Here is a 24,512-nt window from a genome sequence, read left to right on the forward strand (position 1 = left end):
AGTTCACCCACTTTCCAGGCCCTAACCTTCCCTTTTATTACATGTGAGTTACCCCTAATGTAGGCCCAAGGTATCCCTGTGGGCAGGGTGCAGTTTATGTGAAAGTGAAAAGTAGGACATGTCCTGGTATGTGTGACATGTCCTGACAGTGAAATACAAGGTATTTCGTTTTTCACTATTGAAAGGCTATCTGTCCCATAGGATAGAATGGGAGTTTATTTATAACATCTTATAAGCATAACTTCCCTTTGGGACAAGATGGAAATATGGAGTTTAGTATGCCTGAACTCAGAATATAAAAATGCATCTATTAGTAACAAAGATTGTTATATTGTGTGTTTGAAAATGCCACTTATAGAAAGTGGGTATTTTCTTGCTTACACAAACCACAGAAGTAGGGAGCGAAAAAATAAATCCAGTATCCATGCTTCCTAGAACACGTGTGTACAACTCTCACGGGTAGCTGTTCCTAAAGGAGATTCTGGCCCAATAGGCAGCGGACAGGGTGAAAATCGGTGGGTAGAGAAAAATAGAGGGATAGAAGTTTTGTTTGTCTCAGAATTCTTCCAAATAGGGACATTACCCCGACTTATACATCCATCCTGAGACAAACAAAACTTCTATCCCTCACTTTTTCTATTTTCTTTCTTAGCCATCCTGTGTGCCTCTGCTTGTTTGTGGATTAACTGTCTGGCTTTGGAGTGACAGGGCCTGGGATGTACCTTCTCCCAAACAGCCACTGGGGAGGTTGATGTGTGTCCTTCCTTTCCCAAATGAGTCAGGGCTGGGCTGAATAGACCTGGGCTGCATTTAGAGTAGTGGGAGGAGATTTCCTTGCACCCGAATGGGCCTGGTCTGCCTTACACAATATTGTCTCCACCTCCTGTCGGGAAGCTGGACCAGAGAGGACAGAACTGGTTTGAACTAAGCACAGGGACTCTCTGCCACCAGAAAACAAGAGAAAATGCAGTATAAATATTGGGGCCCAGACCCCAGAACTTTAGAATACTTTTGGACTCAAGAGGAACCTCTGCCAAGGAGAAGAGCTGGGAAAGCTGAAAGAGAAGTACTGTTGTGTGCTGTCTGGGGGTTGGCCTGCAGTGACTGTTTCTGCCAAGGAGAGGATAAAGACTTTGTTGTGTTCTGTGTATCCTGCTTGAAGAAGATCTTCAAGGGCTTGAAGTAGAGTTTGCCTTCTATTCTGAAGTCTCAGGGACACAAATACGTCACTACCAGTTCCCCTGAACATCCTTGCTGGTGGTTCTAACCTGCCAAGAGGTGCCTGTTGCTGTGTCTGGCCTCTGGAGGTTGTTCCTGCTGCTGGGAGCTGGAAAAGAGACACAACCAAGAGAAGCGTGACCCTTCTGCACCTGTTTCTAACACATCGCCCGCTGAAGAAACGGATGCAGCACCTGCCCACGGCTGGAGAAATCACTGCACATTGAATCCTGTGCTCCAAAGTCCGAGATCAGCGCACCGATTCCAACGCAGGCCTTGCTATGTGGCTGCAAGAACCAGCGCGTCGTGGGACTGCAGCTGGAGCAGTGGCTTAAAGAAACTTGAGTGGGCCCCCCTGCAGGGTACGTGGAGGGGCCTCCTTCGGACTTAATTTGCAGCTCTCCGGCCGAAGTGCGGTGCTTAGGGGGCCCGCCCGCGGGGGCTGCTCGGTCCTGCGTTATGCTCCTGGGCTGGAGAGACCAAAGCATTGCTGTTGCCACTGCATCAGGAACCAAACCCCACGCATCGCACCATTGGGCCAAGTCTACAAGAACGCTGGGGCCACAGTAAGAAACGAACCCATCACCTCCCCGCACAGTAAGAAACTGACGCATCACCTCCCCTTCAGTAAGGAACCGACACATCACCTCCCCTGCGTGGCAGTAAGGAACCGAAGCATCTCCTCCCCTGAAGTAAGGAACCGATGCATCACCTTCCCTGGGCGTAAGGAACTGACGCATTACCTTCCCTGCGGCTGTTTTTGTTTATGATTGTGACGCATACAAGATACTTTTTGTTGAAAGTGTTGCATCTATAGTTTGCTATGGATAGAACTGTTTTTACCTTCTAAGAATCACATTTTGATCATTGTATATTGAATGTTTGTCATTTTGGTCTCGTTTGGTTCAGATAAAGATTACTTATTTTTCTAAACTGGTGTGGTGTCTATTCGTAGTGTTTTCACTGTAATACTGTATTAATGCCCAAATGTTTTACACACTGCCTCTGAGATGAGCCCGTGCCAAGCTACCAAAGGGGTGAGCAGAGGTAATTTAGATATGTATCCCCCTCACCCTGACTAGGAAGAAGGATCCCTACTTGAACAACGGTGCAAACCATTGCCAACTAGAGACCCCCATTTCTAACAGTGGGTAAATAAGAATGAATGAGTTAGAATGAGTGTGAGGGAGTGTTACTTAGTGTGAGTGTTAGAGTGAGAGTGTGAGTTAAAATGAGTGAGCATGACAGTGGTTGAGTGTAATTTTGCGTGGGAATGAGAGAACAAGTGAGAGGGAGTAAGTGAATGAGACTATGAGGGAATGAGAAAGCATGAATAAATTAGTGAAAGAATGAATGAGTAGGAGTGGCTTGAGAAAGGGAGAGTGAGAGCAAGTATGAGTAAGTATGAATGGGTCAGAGTTAAAATGAGTGATTGTGTAAATAAATGAGAACAAGAGAGTTCTAATGAGTGAACGAGAATGAGTGTGAATGAAATGTATGCAAACGTGAGTATGCTTGCGAGCCTTCCATTGGCCATGGCATACTGAAGGTAATTCTTAGCTTATAGAGGCACCTACGGCAAGATACTGGCACAAACATACCGAAGACAATTCTTACCATTCCAGACACCTCTGAGAAAATACTGACATTGACATACTGGGGACATTTTTGGTATAATCGGCATCCATTGTACAGCTTAGGTACTAATATGCAAGTACAGTTTTTAGCAACTAGGGAACCCTTGGAAAAATGCTTGCACTGACATCCCAGAAGAAATTCATGGCACTGGGGGGCACCTATGGTGAAAATTTGGTAGCACATTGAAGGAAATTCTCACCATAATGGAAGACAACCATGGCTTAAGGGTGGAGGAGCAACAATGTAAAATTGTTGACTCTGACATAATAAAGTCCATTTTAAAGATGGACAGCATTAATAGCAACATTCTGGCCATGGCATATTGTATGTCATTTTTGGCCTTTTTTTCGGCATGCGTGTATATGAGGGGCACCCATCGCAAAACGATGGACCTGGCTCAAAAGAGGTAATTTGGACAGATAGTGGCCCGATAGCACATTTAAAAGAAAATGGGGTCAACCCCTGGAGAGCACGAGGATTTCTACCTTGGCACACCTGGAAAGGACTTGAATATTTAATGAATGCCCTTTAAGAGCCTATGTTTTTTAAGGAAATTTGTGTCAAAATTGTGCTTTAAAATGTACTATTTGACCCCTTTTTTACAACGAAGCCTAGCAGATGAGCAGCGGTCTGATTTTCTATAGACAGCTTTTGGACATTCAGAAAGCTTCAGTGAGAATGCATTCCACTCTTTGCTTTCCATTGGCTTTGTGGCTTTATTTGCTTTAGGCTGTCCAGCTTGAGTTTATCCCTTCCATGGAGTATATCCTGTTTACAAAGGACCCTTGTATTCTTCCACCAGTGCTCCTTCCTGTAAATTGTCCTTTAAGTTTTGTTCTTATCTTGGCAAATTTGCAGTGCATTCAGCGGAGGGGGTAAAATGTCTGGCAGTGTCTTTTGAGGGAGGTTGGTGTTTACTTTTCTTTCGCTGACTCCAAAGTGAGAGGATTTATGTGAGAATCATGCTGGGTATGGGGGGATGTGCTGGATCAAGGCTGTAAAAATGTTATGTTTTTCTAGCACACAACCAAATTTTAATGTCTGTAAATTAACTGTGCAGATATTTCAAAATATATTCGAATTAGGGAAGCACAAATGAAGAACATGTTTTTGGTAGTTCTAAAGTGCAGGGGAAACAAAAATTTAAATACTATCAAAAAAATCAGTACACTAGGTGATGACTTTTCCACTCATTATCGTTTGTGCACTGCATAGTTGTATCAGTTAAACTGTATGTCTGTGCAAATTTAATGGTCATTTCAATGAAAATGTGTTCTCCGTAATGGCAGTATTCTACCACACCATGCATACTCCACTTTACACCACTCCACTTTACTTTGCGCCTCTGCACAACACTGCACTGTACTCTGCACCACTCCACTCCACTGCACTCCACTCTTTGTCACTGCACTGTACTCCGCACCACTCCACTCTATGCCACTACACTCTGTGCCTCTTTACCCTACATCACTCTACTCTATGCCAATGCAGTCTGCATCTCTGCACCACTGCACTCTACGCAATGCACTCTATGCCAATGCACCCTACACCACTTTATTAAGTCAGTGCACTCTACACCATTATACTCTACTCTGCAACACTCTACGCAACTGCACTATGAGCCACTCTGCTCTACACCATTACACTCTATGTCACTGCACTTCACGCCACTCTATTCTATTCTGCACTGCTGTACTCTACGCCACTGCTCTCTATGCCACTCAACTCTGCATCACTCTACTCTGTGCCTTTGAGTTCTATGCTAATGCACTCTACGCCACTCTACTCTACTCCACTCCACTCTACAACACTCTACTCTGCAACACTACACTCAACACCACTGAACTCTGTGCCACTCTACTCTGCACCACTGCTCTCTATGCCATATGCCACTCTACACCACTGCACTCTACCCTACACCATTCCACTCTACCCTGCACCACTCCACCCTACACCACTTCACTCTACTTTGAAACAATATCCTTTTGACCACCTCACTCTATGACTCTATGCCAACTTCACTCTATGCCACTGCAATCTACGATGCACGCCTCAACTCTATGCCACTACAATCTACACTGCGCCATTCCACTATATGTCATTCTACTCTGCACCACTCTACACCATTGCACTCTTCGCCTCTCTACTCTAAATGACTTCACTCTAAAACACTGTACTTTACTCTAATGCACTCTACACCACTTAACTCAAAACCAATGCACTTTATGTACTGCACTTTACACCAATCTACTCTGCACCACTGCACTCCACACCACTCTACTTAGCAACACTCTACTGTACTCCACTACACTCTATGCTACTCTACTTTGCACCACTGCCCTCTATGCTACTGCACTCAACACCACAACCCTCCACTCTGCACCTCTTTACTCTAAGCCACTCTACTACACTCTACACCATTACACTCTACGCCACTCTACTCTGCATCACTTCACTGCATGCCACCACACTCTACACCTCTAAACTCTGCTCCACTCTAACTGCCACTGCACTCTGTGCCACTCCACTCTGCACCACTACAATCTATGTTACTCCATATCAACTATCCTCTGCACCACTGGACTCCACGCAACTGCACAGTTTACCACTTTAATCAAAATGAATGCACTCTACTCCACAGCACTCTACGGCAATCTACTCTGCACAACTGCACTCTACACCACTATACTCTACTCTTCACCACTGCACTCTATGTCTGTCTAGTCTACTCTTCCCCACTGTGATCTAGCTAATACATTCTAATCTAATACATTCTGTGCCACTCTACTCTACATCTCTGCACTACACAACACTCTACTCTGCAACACTGCTCTCTGTCACTAAACTCTATGCCATCTACTCTGCACCACTGCACTTTACACTGCACCATTCAACTCTAAGCCACTCTACTGCACTCTACACCAATGCACTCTTCACTACTACACTCTATACTACTGCACTATATGGCAATTCACTCTATGCCAATCTAACCTACTCTGCACCACTACACTCTTTGCCACTGCCGTCTACCCTGCACCACTCAACTCTGCAACACTCCATGCCACTTCACTTTACCGTAAAACAATCTATCCTACGCCACTGCACTCTATGCCACTCTACTCCACTCTGTGCCACTCCACTCTAAGCCACTCCACTCTAAGCCACCCCACTCTAAGCCACACCACTCCACACTACGCCACTCCACACTACGCCACTTCACACCACAACACTTCACACTACGCCACTACACAGTACTCCACTCCACACTATGCCACTGCAATGTATCCTGAGCCACTCACCTCTACGCCACTCTACATCACTGCACTTTACATCACTGCACTCTAGGTCACTGCACTTACAGCCCTTTTCTCAAAACCAACGCACTGTAGGCCACTGCAATCTACGCCAGCCTACTCTTCACCACTGCACTCTAGGCCACTATACTCTACTCTGCAACACTCCATGCCACTGCACCCCATACCACGTTATGCCACTGTATGAAACTCCACTCTAGGACACTTCATTCCACAATACTATACTCTGACACTCTACACTATTAAAATCTACCTCAGTCTGACACTTTACTATCCTCCACTCTACACCCCTCCACTCTATGCCCCTCCACACTACGCCCCTCCACTCTACACCGCTCCACTCTATGCCACTCCACTCTATGCCACTCCACTCTATGCCACTCCATTTCATGCTCCTTCACTCTACATCCCTCCGCTCTACTCCCTTTCACTCCACTCTGCGCCACTCCACTCTGACACATTACTCTAGGCCACTTAACTCTATGCTATTCCACTCCACTCAACTCCACTCTATTCCATTCTAACACTTTACTCCACTCTATGCCACTCTACGACACTTTACGCCACTCTGCACCCCTCCACTCTTCGCCCCTCCACTCTATGCCCTTCCACTCTACGCCCCTCCACTCTACGCCCCTCCACTCTACGCCCCTCCACTCTATGCCCCTCCACACTACGCCCCTCCACTCTACACCGCTCCACTCTATGCCACTCCACTCTATGCCACTCCACTCTATGCCACTCCATTTCATGCTCCTTCACTCTACATCCCTCCGCTCTACTCCCTTTCACTCCACTCTGCGCCACTCCACTCTGACACATTACTCTAGGACACTTAACTCTATGCTATTCCACTCCACTCAACTCCACTCTATTCCATTCTAACACTTTACTCCACTCTATGCCACTCTACGACACTTTACGCCACTCTGCACCCCTCCACTCTTCGCCCCTCCACTCTATGCCCTTCCACTCTACGCCCCTCCACTCTACGCCCCTCCACTCTACGCCCCTCCACTCTACGCCCCTCCACTCTATGCCCCTCCACTCTATGCCTCTCCATCTACACCCCTCCAGTCTACGCCCCTCCAGTCTACAGCCCCCTGCTCTACGCTCCTCCACTCTAAGCCCCTCCACTCTATAACACTCTATTCCACCATATGCCACTTTACGACACTGTACTCCACTACTCCAGTCTATGACGCTATACGCAACTCCCTCCATGCCACTCCACGCCACTATATCCCACTGTACTCTGGCACTCTTCCCCACTCTACGCTACTCCACTGTACAATACTCTATAACCTTCTCCTCCACTTTATGTCATTCCATTCTGCTATACTACACCACTCAATGATACTCTATGACAATCTACTCGGCTCCATGTCACCCTACTCTATGACACTCTAATCCACTGTGCGCAATGCCCTCTACGCCACTCCACATTACTTTACTCCACTCAATGCCACTCCACTCCAGTCTACGCTACTCCACTTTACGACACTATGCTACTCAACTCTACAACACTGTGCCACTCCACTCTACTCCACTCTATGCTGTTCTACTCTACATCACACTTCTCTCTCCACAACACTTCACAACGCTCTTCGCCACTCCATTCTACGCCACTCCATAACACTTCACTCCACGACAATCCACTCCATTCTAGGCCACTCTTCAACACTTTATGCCACAATGCCACTCCACTCTCTTTCAAACCACTCTCCTTTATGCAATCACTGTTAGCCATGCTGAACAGTGTCAACGCTGATGTATAACCAGGCTGAAACACACTGGCAAAGCCAATAGCTCTTGCATAGTTGAGACTTCTTGACTTTACCAATGCTTGTTCTTGAAATTATCTACGGGCAGGGACCCAACCACTCCAGCAATCTCTCTAGAAGAGGCCAGGCTCACTCGCTTTGTTTGTTTGCTATCATGATATCCCTGTGGTTAAGGTAATGTGACATCACTTCTTGGGAAGAGTTGGGGGGTCATAGGTTATATAATGTCACTTCCTATGACATCATTAAGGTCAATGTGTATGTAGTGCCACTTCTGCTATGTCCAGGGTTTTGCTGAATCAGCTGTGTGTAACTGCACCATCTTTGACAATATAAATTGTATATATGTTATTAAAGTTGACATTTTGTTTGTCACTTGCTTAAATTGGACAGCATGCCCAGGCGGAGCAGCAAGCCCTTGCAGCAACCGAGGATCCTGCTCTGAAGGGGCAGAAGGGAATGGAACATGCACCTGTCAAGTATGTAATGTGATCAGCTAACTTAATTCATGTTTAGGTACAGAGAACTAATCTTTAGTGAAAATAGTGCTTGGTACTATATAAAGATTAGGGACTAATTTTAAGCACTGCTTACTTCTGAATGTCTGTCTGAAGCATTGACAAACTAGCTATTCTTTTCTTTGCCTTCCTAGGAATGCAAGAGCACCAGAATAAGGTTCTGATCTTTCACTCCACTTACTGATAATATATAGTTGGGTACAAGCTTCGAGTCTACATGTCTGCTCTCCACTGCCAAATAAGCAGGTCCACACAGAGGTAGTTTTAGGCATATGGGAGACCTCACGGAAACAAACCATACTATTTGACAGTGATCCTCTTTCTTTGAACTGTGGATCAGAAGCAAAAACAAGCAGAAGCCAAGCCAACGATCAACCCCTTCAAGTCAGCCTGTTGCTGCTGCATCTTGAAAGATATCCCAGCCAGGCCATTTCATTTCAATCTACCATATGAAGGAGATGTCAGCCGTGACCTCTTAAACTACAGGTCCAGCCGAGGCTCTGGAAACCTTCGCTGCTCCCCTTCTCACCCTGGATGGCCTTTGGCCCAAGATATCAGGTTGTGAGTAGCAGCTACATCAGAGGCAGCTAAAGGAAATCTAAAACTCATGATGTCACTTCTCACCAACTAACCAACACTCACTGATATTTCCTCAAACATTTAACAAAGAAACGTTTATGTCTTTATATAAACATTGTGCAAGCCTGAAATACATTAATCTAACATTAAAAGCATGATTGCTCAATGGCAAAGAGTCAGCAAACTGCTAAACTAAATAAAGATTGCCTAGCTTTTTAACTGTCAAAATGTATGAGCTTTGTAGGGTGGGTGGAGATGTTGTGAAATGTCATGCTGAATCTAAATGAAGAGGACCTACATCACACAGAAGCCACTACATCGACACATACCATTACATCAAATCCAGTACTTCTATGTACAACTACAGAGACAAAGCTACAATGACAGTTTCAGGGTCAGCGAATTAGGGTGTTAAAGTTAAATTCAGGGGAAGGATCAGTGTGACATTAATGATTGGGGTAAGAATAGGATTGGACTAAATGCTACACCTGTGGCTATTCTTTTCTTTATCGTTAGATCAGATAATAAAATCCATCAACAAAACACAAGATATACAATTTTACATCAACATGAGCTCATACAAATACAAAATAAATCTGAAAGAGTCAATAAAAATATAAAATCACTTAAAAGGGGACAAATACATTAAGAGAATACATTCAAACAATAAATACTTTGTTGTGGATTAAGTATGACCAAACTCTCTAGTATTCTGGATCTTGTCAGCCACGCTGTATAAATAAATTTGGAGTTGGTAGTTACTGTGCTATCACCTCATTCGCTAGAGTCAGAATGGTCGATGGGAATGCTTGATTCAGTTTTACATAATCTACTTGATATGCCCATAATCTGACACAGCGGAGCAACATATTTCGTTCTAGGTTTAGAATAAGCAGCACGAAAGAATAGTAAGTGCTCCTCATATGTGTGTTCCATAATGCATGAGGGACATTGTTTGGACTTACCAACACATGAAGACCGGTTATATGTAAACCTAGCTAGCGGGAAAACACCATAGTTGAACTTCAAATACACGGATCCTGAAAATGGTGGAATAATATAGTTTAAAAGTACCTCAGTCTTAAAAATAGTTTGTGGTGCACAAATACTTAGGTTAAAGTGCCTAACGCTATGGTGGATTCTTTCTTCTCCATTAATGATTCCCATTATCTATGTTATGTTAAAATCGTTTATAAAGCACGCACACGTTCACCATGCGGTTTCATGGCGCTGATAGGGCAGAAATAAGGTTGCGGGAAGCTGAAATTAAATGTTTTATGATTGAGCAAACAAATAGGTCTTGAGCATTTTTCTGAACTGTACGTAGGATGAAGTCAGTCTCATCTCCACAGGGAGAGAGTTCCTGAACTGTGGGCCTGTGACAGCAAATCGAAAGCCTCCAAGCTTTTTGCGTTTAAAAGAGGGAACGGTCAGCAGGTTATGGTGAGAAGAACGCAGATCCCGAGAGGGGATATATCCAGTGGTGGCTGGTGACATTAGAAAGTGGTGAGACGTAATTGTTCAGGGTGAGGGCCCAGCGGCGAGCAAGCATAGTGAATGTGTCTGACCGTCATGAGGAGGGTTCTCCCCCAATGAACATTTTGAAAAATAGTGGGCAAATGGTGCATTTTCAAGCATATTTGAGAAAGCAAGAAGGTTAATAAAGCAATTGTTAAAGAGAGGAACATAAACTACTGTTCTGAGATCTGCATGTTACACGTGCTTTGCAGCAGGCTTATTAACCCTCTGTGCTACCTTAGATGAGTCAAAACTGCCACTAGACAACACTTCGATCTCTCTCCAGGAGGTACATTAATCACCAGTTATCTTGGCACTTTTATTGTTGCCTGAAAACTGTTGAATATACAAGGAACTCTGCAGTGCTTTTAAAACTGCTGCACTACTACAAAACCGGCCCACACCCTTCCAGACTTCTGAGGGAAAGTCCTGAGGCCCGGAATGGCCACTGTGGCCTTGATGCCATCCCCTCAATCTGTTACCAGGCCCTGTGTTTTTATTTGTGTCCTGATAAATGGCTTGCCTTTTATGGCTTACATTTGGAAGACCCTGCTTTCATCAAACCAATTAATGTAGGCTGCAAGCCATTTGTCAAGCCAAAAACAAACAAAGCACAAAGGGTGGGCTGTAAACTATGTTGAACTAGATGAGCAGGGAGGACACAGTCACAGAGTCCATTGTGAAATTTACACTTGTTCAATATACATAAGGTGTCAGGCCAGCGAAGCTCTTTGAAAACAATATGCTCTTTCCTTTGAAAACGGCTGAAGGGCATGGTGCAGCGGCCTGGATTTGAATGAATGTTCAGGTGAGGCATGGAGCCACCAGCAGCTACCAGCAGAGAACAGAATCCATCTACGGTCACAGTGAATCTTTAAAACATTTAGAGATGACGTGAGAAAATAAAACACACACATTCTCTCAGGCTGCCTGCCTGGAAAAATAAATGAACTCCCGCTAAACACATTGAGATATGTGATTGAGCTCAGAGACAAGAAATGTGACTGCTCCAGCATGAGACAGACTGAGATCACCAAGGCATGTGATTGCCCCTCTGTGAAACTCGGAGCAAAGGCTTAATTTGTAAAATATGAAGTGCAGGTGCTCACATTTTTTAGGAGGCCACAGCCACTTCCCCGGCTCCACCTACAACCTCCAGTGGCCCCACCCACTTCCTTCATTGGTCCCACCCACGTCCACAAGCCTAAACACATTAGAGCTACCTCCTCACTTGAGTTTCGCAAGGAGCTGAAGACCTAGTTCTTCACATAAGCACATCGAAGACCTCACCGGATTAATGCGCTATACGAATCAATATAACATATTTAAACATTTGAGAAGCCTATGGCAACAACTTAAAAGAGAACTCAAATTAGAAAATGTGTGTAAATCTCAAAATTTACCATTAGTAGGGACATTTGAGGGCCTGAGGCAGCTTTATAAACTATAGACAATGTGCTTGTACTGTGCTGTTTAAAAGAAAGGAAGGTATGAAGGAAGGAGTACATTAAAGAAGACAGCAACAAATACAGGCAGGAAGGTGAGTAATGGAGTGAGGAATTAAATGAGTAATGGATAAAGAAGGAGGAAATAAGAAAAGAATGTGAAAGGAAGACATGAAGGGATAGAAGGAATGAGGGAGAAAGGAAGTGGACGATGTGTGATGGATGAATAGAAAGAAGAAAGAAAATGAGGAAGACAAGCAGAAGGAAGGGTTGAAGGTAAGAAAAGAAGAAATTAAAGAAGGGATGAAGGAAGGAGCAGGATCAAAAGAAAGTATGGAGTGAAAGGAGGAAGAAGGAAGAAATGCACCAAGGGAGGGAGGATGAGGAATGAATGTGGGTGTAAGTAAGCAAGAAAGAGGAAAGGAGGCATGGCTGGAGGTGCTGATGGAGAGAACAAGGAAAGAAGAAGATGGAATGAAGGAAAGAAAGGAGGTCAGGGGAATGGATACGTCTATGAAAGGTACTGGGTCAAGGAAGGACAGAGGGAATAATGGCTGGGTAATATTGCTAAGAAATTGAAAAACGATTAAAATACATATCTGTGTCCTTAACACGCCATTTATGTTTGCAAAACACATATTCACCAGAGGGGGCCTTGACACTTAATACAAATGTTGTTATCCAGCTCAATGGAACTAATTGTATCGACCTCAGAAAGGAAAAAGACTGAGAGGTCACATCAAAATTCAAATTTATGACCCTGACATCAAACACAGATTCCTGAAGTGGATATACATATATGCTCAAGAAGGAAAAACATAAAAGGGAGAGTGAGGAAGGAGGAGAGGTCTGAAGGTAAAGATAGCTACAGTAGACAAAGAGTGTGAAGAAAAGTGGGAAAATCAGAGATTGGGAGTGCAAGATTGAAGTTGAACATGATGAGAATGGAAAGTGGAAAGAGGAGAAAGGCAAGGGAAGAAGAGCAGACAGCATGTGAAAGGAAAGTGGAAGGGAAAGGGAAAGGGAGGGAGTTGTAAAGCCATCGATTAAGAGAAAACACGGACATAAGGCAGATAGTGAAGGAAGAATGGAGAGAAGGGAAGTAGTGAGGTGAGAAAGAAAAGTAGATACTGAGGGAAAGCATGAAAAGAGTACACCTCTGCTTTATTACCTATACAGTAATTCATTACGCATTATGTAAAGTTGAGGGGTGACAGGGCTGTATTATTCTTGGCCTGTCTCATCAATGCATTGCTGTGTTGTTCAAGACACACAATAGCAATTATTTAGCTGTGTTATGGTTTTATGCTATCAAAAGATGTTTTGTGGTATCGCAATTGGTAATTCTGATAAAAGTGTCAGTTAAAGGCCCAATTTCAGGGCTGAGGTGGTGCAGCAGAGCTGTGAGTGAAGGGCCACTGCCCAGCCAGTGAGAACTACGGATTAGGTGTGTGCAGCACTGGCAGAGACGTTGGGATGCCCTGATGCTCTGGAATTAGCAGAACACCTGTGTGGGTTGATTGTGCTGTGGCTATCAGAGGAGAGCCGTAAAGCTGAGCTCGGCAATGCCTGCCAACATTTTTTCACCAGTGTTGTGCAGGTTCCTAAACTAAGCTGCAGCATTAGGGTCCACAGATGAGACCAGGACAACACATCCTGGGCACAGACACCCTCTGAAATATTATCACTTGGTACAGGCCAGACTGGGCCCCTCCCACCTCTGGGCTCCGGTGCATTGTACCGGCTACACCAGTGGTCACTATGCCCCTGCTATCATCCATTAGAACCGTCTTTTCTTGCTTCAGTTCCTCACTTTTTGTGAAACGCATGTTCACTCCTGTGTTTCTAACTCAAGAATACTGATATTGTCTCAAGGATGAAAGCCTGTATGTCCTCGCAAGGTTTTGAACTTATGACTATGAGGCCAAACACAGATCGATGCAATAAATACATTGCTCTACTGACTCACCAGGCCCTGCGTCCAGGCACTCTCTCCATCGTCATATACCTTGGAAATTGCTGACTTTCCTGTTATTTTCTCAACAGTGCCTAGAATCATTTTAGGTTAATGGAAATACCATCTCTCATCTCTAAATTTGCCTCCCCAAGCCACCTATCTGATGTGTTTCATCTTTTCTATTATTTCCCTGAGTTTTTGAAGCTCACCCTTCCAAAAGTTGAAAGAATTGCAGCCTACACTATGTCTCACAGATTTTGAAAGCTTTGATTCAAATAGTAGGTACAGCACATTCTCCTGTGTGGTATGTGCCCTTCTCTTGCACCTTCCACACCGGGCCAAAGACAGCCCAGCAGCCATGGAAAGACTGTGTGTGGACCCTCTGCGACACTTGCATGAAAACGAAAAAACACCGTGCCTCCACGCAGAACACTGACATGGCAGTTGTTGGACACTCCACATTGCCCATTTACCACCAATAAATATCACCATATAAGCAACTCTCTTGATGCAGTCTGCCATTCAAAACATATAGCGCTATGAGAATGACATATTCGCCAGATCAGCTTCAAACTTGTGCACCAAACGTGACATCACACCTGGCATAAAATGGTACCCCGGACCCTACAGCTCTCTCAGAAGCATTCTGTAGTGTCTCAGAAGAACCCTGGGCATGTTTTGGAGGGGGGCAGAAATAAGGGATTTATGCTCAAAAACTGCACCGCGTTTTTTTCCCTTCAGTTTTATATAGCGCTATCTCGACTGAAGATATTGGAGCGCTTTACATGAGTGTCCATGGCTGGGCAGGAATGGCCTTCGTGCAGAGGAACATGCCAGCAGTAAACAGCATTTAATGCCAGGTGCGAATGAGCACTTGTGCTGAATGGTTTCAGTTTCTGTTCTTGGCCGTTTCCTTCTCACTGCATGCGCTGGATAGGGCAATGTAAATAAAATAATCTCAGACCTGCCAATGTTTGGGATCTGCGCTGAATCAGGTCAGGTGACTGTGAACTTCGGGAGGATGGTCAGCAGAGCTTAGGAGGCATCGCAGGAACTCACAGCCCAGCCTGTGGGAGGAGCGCCAGGCTCTGCTGTTCCACTTGTACACTTCTGTATGTGCATGGTTCTCGACAGAGGGGTGTGTGTTATTTCTCTCCTGCTCCACTTTTTGCATCGTTTTTGGCCACTCCAGTACATGGCTTCGCCGCTCGGCTGGTCTTGGCGTTAGTGCTCTTCACGCAAAGAATGGGTGGTGGCGCTCCTCCTGCCTCGGTGATCCAGTGATTCTTTACCCCTTCCCTAGCCTGATAAAAACTAAAAACAAGCGCAGGATTTACCAGCAGAGCCTGAAACAAGACAGGCCCCACACAACGAGGAGAACGGGTTACATTTGAAGCATTCGGCTTGCATCAATTTGGATTTCCCGTGCTGAATGTTTATGAATGATTAATTCTGCCCACCCCTACAATAGACCCGGCCCTAAGAATAAAGTGCCGGTGCTCAGCACCGGAAAGCACAGGCACAAATTAAGCACTGGTGACTGGTGACACTCAGCTCGAGTGTTCAAAGACTGAGTTCAGCAACAAACAGCACTGCGGGACAACTCCCGGCTGAGACTAAGCTCTGCAGCACCAGTAAATATGGCTTCTCTAATGTTAGACTGACTCAGCAGCAAGAGCAGTGACTGCTCCTATATTATTTGACCTTCGGCCGATGGACACAGAGATCACCTGTTGAATCTATCGCCTTCCTACAACATGTCTGCATTGACATATTTCAGACAGTTTTCGAGACAAATTGGTTTCTGTGTCAGAATCCGTCTACCGACCCCAGTGGAAAACAGGAATGACTTCTCGATGTTATTACTCAGCCTGCAAAAAGGCTGTATTTATTTCCTTTGCAATTGTCTGGGGATGGGTCCACTTTTGGGCTCCCCTCCATAAACTGCAGTTAATTATTTCTGCTGTTTGTTTTTTCAGACTTACGCTGCATACTTGCATTAAGCGAGTAGCCTATCGGCATACTTTAGGTTTTTGGAGACGCACGGTATGCATGCTAAATCTAACTGCATGGGATTTTCATGTATCCACTTTGTTTAACACGTTTCCATCCGCGGCCGGCATGCTCGCCGGAGGGGGGGAGGTGGCACGAGTGTTCGCGGGTGGAGGAATAATAAAAAGAAAAAAAGAAAAACCTACCTTACCGCCGGCGCCACCTCCGCTCTTGGCCAGTGTGGCGATGGTGCATTCGGGTCCGAGTCCCGTTGCGTGTCTGCTGTTTTCCTGCAACCAGTAGACAGCCTCCTTCCCCGGCCCTAAGCCAATCACAACGCTGCAATGGCAGCGTTGCGATTGGCGAGGCGCAGCGGAGAGCGCCCCAGCCGGGTCATTTTCCCTATGTAGGCTGCTGCATGCAGCCTACATAGAGAAAAAGGGGGAGTGCGCATGACTGCTTTGTTTGGGCCTGGGGCCGACCAAACAGTCAGTACCCAAAACAGTGGGTAAGCCACTCCCCCCGCCCTCGAGCAGGACTGCCCACCGCCCTCCCACAACCAGGCACAGAGGCACGTCTGCTTTCTTGCAGTGCGAGAAGCAGATAACATAAAATGGTAGTTTTACCATTTTATGTTATCTGCTTCTCGCACTGCGAGAAAGAAGGGGGGCGAATCCCCCACACCCCTATGGTGGAGCCACCACTGGTTATATCTTTGAATCCTAGATGAAATAAAGACAGGGCTACTGCCGTGAAGAGCTTTAAAAATGGTGCATCCCAACTTGAAAGCGCACCTTTTGGCCACGGGTAGCCAGTGTAAGTTTTTCATTATGGGGGTCACGTGCTGCCATTTGGGTTGGTGAAAGATAAGTCTGGCGGCTTGGTTTGGAACCAGCTGAAGGCGTCTTAGTTGATAAGCAGGTTTCTTCAAAATGGGGATGATTTCCGCACTTTTGAAAATATCAGGGACAATGCCAACGTTAAGTGAGTTGTTGAGGAGGGACAGAGGGGGGTCAGGACACATTGAAAAAGCTTCCCGAAGAATGTGGGGGGGGACAACAATCAGTAGGGGAGCCAGAGTCGACCTTTTTGAGTAAGTCGAGAAAGGTCTCCTTCGAAATCAAGGGAATGTGATCCAACTGATGTTCGTTCTGATAGGTGTTCGAAACATAAATGGATGGCCTGCAGGGGGGATACTGGCTTTGATGACTGCGATTTTCTCAAGAAAAAAAGAGTTCAGGGAGTCACAGAGACTCTGTGTCGGGACTGGCTCAGGCATGATCCTATCTGGTTTAGACAGCTCATTCACAATAAAGAAGATTTCTTTAGGTTTATTAGATGAATTGAGAATTTTATTTGAGAAATAATCTTCTTTGGTTCGAAGAATCTAACCTTCACTCTGGTTGCAGCATTCTGGCAAATGGAAAACTGATTACGCCAGTATTTTCCTAAACTGAATTCCAGCAAGGACTTCTTGATGTAACTCAGCCAGGGGACCCTTGTCAACCTGGCTGAAATATATTATTGTGGAGCGCATTCGTAAAGGGCCTTAACTTGTCAATGTTCAAAATGTGAAACCAATACATTATTTGGCTCAGTTTAGTGACCTCTACAATGGGTTTTTATGCACGATCTAATCTTAAAAGTAAGAGATGGGTATTCTGACCAAGTTTTGTCCGCGACCATATAAATGTATTTCCTTCGATCCCTATGAAGTTGACATCAGAATGGTCCCAATGTTCTGCTCCTTAAACGTGGGCTATAATTACTTGGGCTTTGTAAACTTCTATTGCAGGGTAGATTGGATAAGCAGAAGTGTGGTTAGCAAATTTAAAAATAGCTGAAGCCCTTTGTATTATAAGAAGGGGCTTTTGGTCATTTTTGACCTCTATGATTTAGTCTGTGAGCCTAAAACCCAGCTAATCAAATTCATTGACTCTCTCTAGGTGGCTCTCCCCCAACCTCATATCTCCCCTGAAATTCTTCCTGCGAGTGAAGCATATGTACTTAGTCTTCTGGGTGTTTACTTCAAACCTCATGCATGCAGTAAAAGGTGGTAAATCTAACGAGCAGGGTTTGGAGTCCCTTAAAGGACGTTGAGATAATGAGGGTATCATCAGTGAAGAATAAGGCTGGGTTCCTCTCTCCAGCTAGTCTTGCGGCATCATTTTCACAAACATGGAAAAAATGTATGCAACCGTTGCCGAAAAGGTAGGGGCTAGTACACATCCCTGCTGAACACCTTTGTTAACCCTGATTTTTTGTTGTTATTAGAAATTGGGTTCCTGGTATACTGGGGTATAATCCCTGGTCAAGCAGTAACCACAGACCTAGTCAGGGTAAGGCACAAGCAACCCTAAATTAACCTGTGCTCACCCTCTGGTAGCTTGGCACAGAGCAGTCAAGCTCATATTTAGAAGCAATGTGTAAAGTATTTGTGCCGATCTAGAGAAGGCTTAGAGGAGGGGATTGGACTTCCTGCTCCTCAAGCTTGAAGGTAGAGAGGTTCTTCCACCGTATGAAAGAGTGAAAGGAAGGATACGTCCTCCCAGACTGTCTGTCATGCTTCATCATTGGGTTCACCCTGACTCCTAAAGGTCAGGGTGGCACGATCATCTTCCAGGAAGCACTTCAAAGAAAAAGGCCAGGAGGCATAAAGATAAAAAATCCTCCAGCTTTCTCATAGGACCTTTATATCCTAATACCCCCTTGATTTTCTTTTTAATATCCTTAACCACTCTACTAATAAAGGGATACCTTGGAGAAAGCTGGAGGATTTTTTATCTTTATGCCCCCTGGGCATGCTCCATTCGCGCACACCACTCATAAACACAACATTCATTTTGACAACATTCACACAGGCAAACCGACACCACACCATTCTGCCCAACACCAGTCATACCTGCCAGGTGCTTCCACTTTCAGTTTTTTTTTTATATACATGTATATCTTATGCAAACAAAATAAGTAATGAAAGTTGTGATTTAAAAGCACATATTTCTTATAATTATGTCAGTTTCCATTTTTGGTATAATTAATACTTTGTGGCAGATCGACACAGGCCCATGTTAGATCCTCTCAAAAGTGTCTAGTGGTAGAGGTGCTTGGCAGACATAAAATTGGATACTTAAACACGGACAGCGCAGTGTGGTCTGTGCTCGGGGACTTTGGGAGGTACGAGAAGGAACAGCACGACGTGGTTGCCAGAGGGCCGCGCAGGTAACGTTGGAGCATACAGTAGCGTGAGCACTTTCCATTGTGGCTGCTGCTGAGCTCTGAGAGTGACGATTTGTCTAATTTTTGGGTGCTACAATTATGCCAATAAAAGTCAGTAATTGTTGGATTGAAGGGTGTATTGATGGCTTTGGTCGCCCCGTCAGAACTTGTAATTGAGCCCGCTTTTTGAATCAGTGGGGCCCCTCCCCCCTGGCATCGATCATTCGGGGGAAGGGGGTCGAGTTGTTCACAGTCGACCTCCACTGCTCAGCCTCTGCAGGTGTGTCTGCAACAGTGTTTTCGAGTGGATTGCCCCCCAGGAAAGTTGATTGCCCCCCAAGCACGGAAAAAGCATGAGCGACCCTGAGCAGGATGGGGGGGCTGCTACTGTGCTCCTCCTCCCACCCGTTCTTGTGGGAAAAGCAGTGATGCTACTACCAGGTTGCACATGTATTGGACAAGGAGTTCAGGTGGAGCCAGGGTCCAGTCAGAAGAAGGTGGTCGAGTGGACCAGGCTAGCCCTGGTGCAGATCATAGCCAGGGCAACCATTTTGTGACATCACAAAGTAAGTTTGGTGCGCGGGCCCTCACTGGGATGGAGGGATCTGGAGAGCGGTGCAAGATGGCTGCACCAGTGAGAGGGAAGTCTAGGTCATCATGGTACTGCGCCCTGGCAGACAAGAGGGGTGCGGGCGCTTTAGGTATGAACTCCCCTAGAGGGCTTGGAATTCCTATGGCCAGTGTTCACGCATAGAAGGGTCTGGAGGTGTTGAGGCCTTTCCAGCACCTCTTTTTCCAAAGACTCATCAGGATGCTTTGGCTATGGATGGGTACCTGCCTGGTGTGAATGACAGTGACAGCTGGGGGGACGGGCCTCCTCTTTAGAGGTAAAAGGAGCTGGCACTGGCCTGGGGCAAGCTCACGACAAAGTGGCCATAGTCCAGAAGATGAACAGGTGGAGGGTAAAACTTCTGACAGTGAGGAAGATAGCCCAGGTAAGAGAGGTGCATGTCAGAGCAAGAGACACATGCAGGAATGGCGTGGACCAAACGAGGGGTGGGCGGAATTTGGTAGTCGCGCTACGCAAAGCTCCGCGAAACAGTAAAAAATCTCCGCGAGCACGCAGAGTTCCAGGACCACGTGGAATTGCTTGTTCCGCCCGTTCGCGATGCTTTTTTCCTCTTTGCAAATGCTGTTTGCGTGCTCGGGGGAAAATATCTCACAAAGACGCATTTTGAAAGCGCAAACAAGCAAAAAATTTCGCGAAGCGCGGAATTTTTGGCAATTCCGCGTTCTCCGCGGAACGTGAAATTACCCAAATTCTGCAAATTCCGCAAGCGGAACAGAATTTACCCCCAGGCCTAGACCAAACCAGCATTAGGAAGGCAGCAAGCAAACAAGAAGAGAAGACTGCTAGCACCCCTGGGGAGAGAGGCCATGAGGTAAGCAAGATGATGGCTGGGTGAACTTATGGGGGTAGGAATTCGGCTGGTAGAAAGAAGTGTGTCAGGGATATTGGGGATCCAGGGCTTTGGGTGGCATGGGGGAGTTTGAAAGGTTGCAGAAAGTAAGATGGGAATCATGGAAGAGGTTTTTGGCAGCACAGCAGAATAGGGAATCACATAGCCAAGGCTCGGGTGCGGGGAGTGTTGGTGTTGTGGTGCACGGGTAGGACTCAAAAGCACAGTTAAGTGGCAGACAGAATATGGCAGTTGGTCCAGCAGGGGAACAGGCCCTGCCATGATACTGGCAGGCTAGAAGGGGAATAACACGGAAGGATGCATCCCAGTGGAGGACTTCACGGGTGACGCCACCACAACGATGGGGAATTATGTGGTATTGGCCCACGTGATCATAGGTGACCCTTTGGGGGGTCATTTGATGCAGATGAGCAAGGATAAGATTAGGGTAAATGAGTGTATCCATTTGTTTACATTGCTGCTTAGGGACATAGCGAGCAAAGAACGCTCAAATGCAGAGGAAGGAAAGCTAGCTAAGAGGCCGAAGCCAGCATCTTATGTGAAAAGGCCCCAGAGCAGAGTGTGCCCTTATGGAGGCACATTGATGTCATTAGGACAGCTAGCATTAGTTTTGGTGGATTGGCATGATTAAGATATGACAAGCAGTTCAGGGCATGGAAGAGCAGAACGCCAGCGAAATCATCTAGACATATAGACCCGGAGCTTCGGCTATAGTGCATAATCCATACAAGACCTGCACAAGTGGCACATACTTCAAGTGGGCTCTCTACTCCTTTCCAGCCCTTTCCGAGTCGCTCCAACCAGAGCGGGTTGGGTTGGGAGGATGGGCAAGCAGCACCCTCTAGGGGTCTGCTGGAATTTTAACAAGGGAGCCTGTTCAGGTACCCCTGTAAGTTTCGCCATGACTGTTCAGGTGTGGTGGCAGGCACAGCAAGGGGCAATCCCACCCCTCGGTGGGACAGGCATTGGGGATGGCAAAGGAGTGGAAGCAAAAGGCAGATATTCCAGTTCCACTGGAGGCAATGTTGCGGTAGAGACAGAGATATCCTGACAGTTAAACAGCAGCTTTCTTATGGGAGGCTTTTCAATTTGGTTTCCAACAAGCGAACAATCTGAAGTCCAGCAAAGTGATGGCGGAGCTAGTGCGAAGAAGCTGTGGAAAGAAGTGAGTCACTTTAGGATGGCAGGGCCATTTCCGATCTGTCCATTGAGGAACTGTATGGTGCCCCTGCAGGGTTGGTGACATAGAACGCTCAAGGGAAGTTCAGGCTGATACGTCATCTGTCTAGCATTGAAGGGGGTTCTGTGAATGATTTCATCGACCAGGCGGAGTGTCAGTGTCCTACGCCAGTTTAAACACACCCATTCAGTTAGTGGGAAGATATGGGACAGGTGCAGAACTGAGCAAGTTGGATAATAAATCGGATATTCATCCTCCTGCCAGTGCACCCAGATGATTTCCATGTGTGTGGTATGTAGTTTCAGGAGTGATACTTTGTTGACAGTTGGATACCTATGGGATGTTCAGTTGTGTGTGCTGTGTTGGAAAAATTTTGCACCTTCCTGAAATGGGTGGTTGGCACAATAGCATCATCAGAGCACTTTCTTCATTACTGAGATGATTTCTTCATAGTAGGGAGAGCAGTGGTAATGGGAGAGTGTGTGAGATTGAAGAAGACATTGAGGGGACTATATTGGTGTGGCACTAGCAGTTGAAAAAATGAAGGGACCGGCAATTACTCTGACATTTTTGGGGATTCATGAACTGCGACAGGCGCAAAAGTGGTGGTTGCATTTTGTATTTAGCTTGATGGCACTGGCTTGTTTTTTTGCAGAAGCTTTACATTTGTGATGCATTGGGCTGTGTAGCCACATCACAGGATTTGTTTTCAGATGAGTGACGGTTAAAGGCCACAGTATTGTCTTTTTGGAATGTTTTGCCATTGCTGTTGGCAGGGCATCTGTGGGGATGAGTTGAGGAACTGGAAGGTGATGTTTGTATCTGGTGTACAGGATGACTGCCTCTGATGCTTGGGTGTTGAAGATTCTAAGAGAATTGGGCATGCTATGCTTGGAAAAGGACATCTTATTTCAAGCTAAGCACACTGTGGACAGCTACTCTTAGAGTCGGGGTGTGCAGCTGCCATATGGCCGTTGGGGTCATTGTCGACATTGTTAAGTTAGCATGAGCTCTGCTGCTATGTTGCTGCTTTGCGCATGTTACTACGTCACTTTATTTTGCACAACTTTGTTTCTGCCTTTCACATGAGAACTGACAGCTTTCTGCATTCTCTGCCTGTTCCTGGAGGTTGGTCTGAACACACTGTGCAAGGTTGATAAACAATACCCCTTGTTATTCTGTTCTGGTCAAAACATGCTACACAACTGCGGCTGCTGGAAACTCGTGCTTTGATATTAGGGGATTGTATGTTGGTTTAACGCACACTTGGAGCGGTACCTTTCCAGGGAGAAGAGCTATGCTGTTCCTATGATGTAAAACTACCATCTAGGCACTAAGGTATGGGGTCTGCTGATAAAGCCCAGAGATCTTCCTTTACTAATAAAACGTCTACTTTCCAAGGAGAGGGTGGTTAGGCCTTATAGTCCTTCATCCACTGTCTATATACAATAACATCCCCTTTCATAGTCTTTGGACTTCCTACAATGCTAACTGTTTTAGATTTAGCATTTTGCTGCTGGTAGTGGCTTGTATACTGCATTATAGAGCACTACAGTTAAAAAAAACATTTTGAACTATAACAGTGACTCAGTCTCTTCTTATTGTGGACAAGTACGAGTGAGTGAGCGAAAGGGTATGTCTTGCTACTGTGATTCCTGAGAGAGTTGGGAGTGTTGTGTTCTGGGTTGTCTAATCATTTGTAGCTTTCTGATTATGTAGGAGAACGAATGAGACACTATAGCTAGTCGGTTGTGGGATTTTGGGTACTGAGTCGGTAGGAAGGCTTAGCACCTACACACTGAGGTCCTGTTTTCGTGCGCATAGTTCTGTGTGTGTGCATAATCCCCGCAACACAGCTGTAGTGGTTTCACATGACACCAGACAAGACCCTAAGTCATAATGCAAATGCAGAAAAAGCCATCCGGTGGTTACACCCCAAAGGTCCTCCCAAATTAGAGAATGATTGTCAATGAAGAGATAGTTCCTGCAGTTTATACATTAGTTCCGGGAACACATTCTCCAAATGCCAACATCAATGCATAAGTGGTTCATTATTTTATTGATACCCATTTTTCTTCCTCCTGCTCATGTGATTATTAATAGGATTTAGAAGAATATTTTTTAAGACATATGCCTTGAGCATGCCCTTGGCGGGAAAGCCTGATGGGCAAAACATGTTTTGGCTGTTCAATTCCTCCACTATTTTTATTATGTGCTCTCAAAACCAATAAAATGATGAACCACTTATGCATTGATATTGGAATTTGGAGAATTTATCCCAGGAACTAATGTATAAACTGCAGGAGCTGTCTCTTCATTGATAATTAAGCACATTGTGGGTCTGGATATTGGAGTGGCTGGTGTACTTTTCCCGTTCACAGTGGGAAAGGTTCTATGGTTTGGCCCACGGTGTGGCAAAGAAGAGCCTTTGTGTTCCAGAAGACTTGATTGACAACTGAGCTGTGAAAGCATATATACTAAGGGGAAAATTCAAGGACCAGTTTCACAAGGAAGATATACCGACAAGGCTGGCGAGAGTTCATAGTATCAGGTGCCCGATGGCGCGGTGGTGACAATGTGGGGTTAAGGTTGAGATGCAAGAACATGCCGGTATTTATTTTGGGGAGGGTTTATCTGCGGTTACCATAGGGGGCATGCTGGCAGTATTTCCA

General features: G+C 45.6%; 1 protein-coding gene and 1 long non-coding RNA gene across 2 annotated transcripts in view; one reads left to right on the forward strand and one right to left on the reverse strand.

Moving 5' to 3' along the window:
- Positions 1–15,264, reverse strand: part of LOC146855451 (uncharacterized) — a 55,561-nt gene extending 40,297 nt beyond the window's left edge. Inside the window, exon 1 of the long non-coding RNA XR_014981328.1 lies at positions 14,936–15,264. This is a non-coding gene — a long non-coding RNA (uncharacterized LOC146855451). The remainder of the gene's footprint in view (positions 1–14,935) is intronic.
- LOC146855449 (stabilin-2-like) overlaps positions 1–24,512 on the forward strand; it is a 1,111,419-nt gene that overhangs the window by 117,991 nt on the left and 968,916 nt on the right. Inside the window, exon 4 of the mRNA XM_085653245.1 lies at positions 8,348–8,433. Coding sequence (XP_085509371.1) covers positions 8,348–8,433 — 86 coding nt within the window. The remainder of the gene's footprint in view (positions 1–8,347; positions 8,434–24,512) is intronic.

The sequence above is a fragment of the Triturus cristatus genome, chromosome 4_1 (genome assembly GCF_964204655.1).
Source record: "Triturus cristatus chromosome 4_1, aTriCri1.1, whole genome shotgun sequence".
Lineage (NCBI taxonomy): Eukaryota > Metazoa > Chordata > Amphibia > Caudata > Salamandridae > Triturus > Triturus cristatus.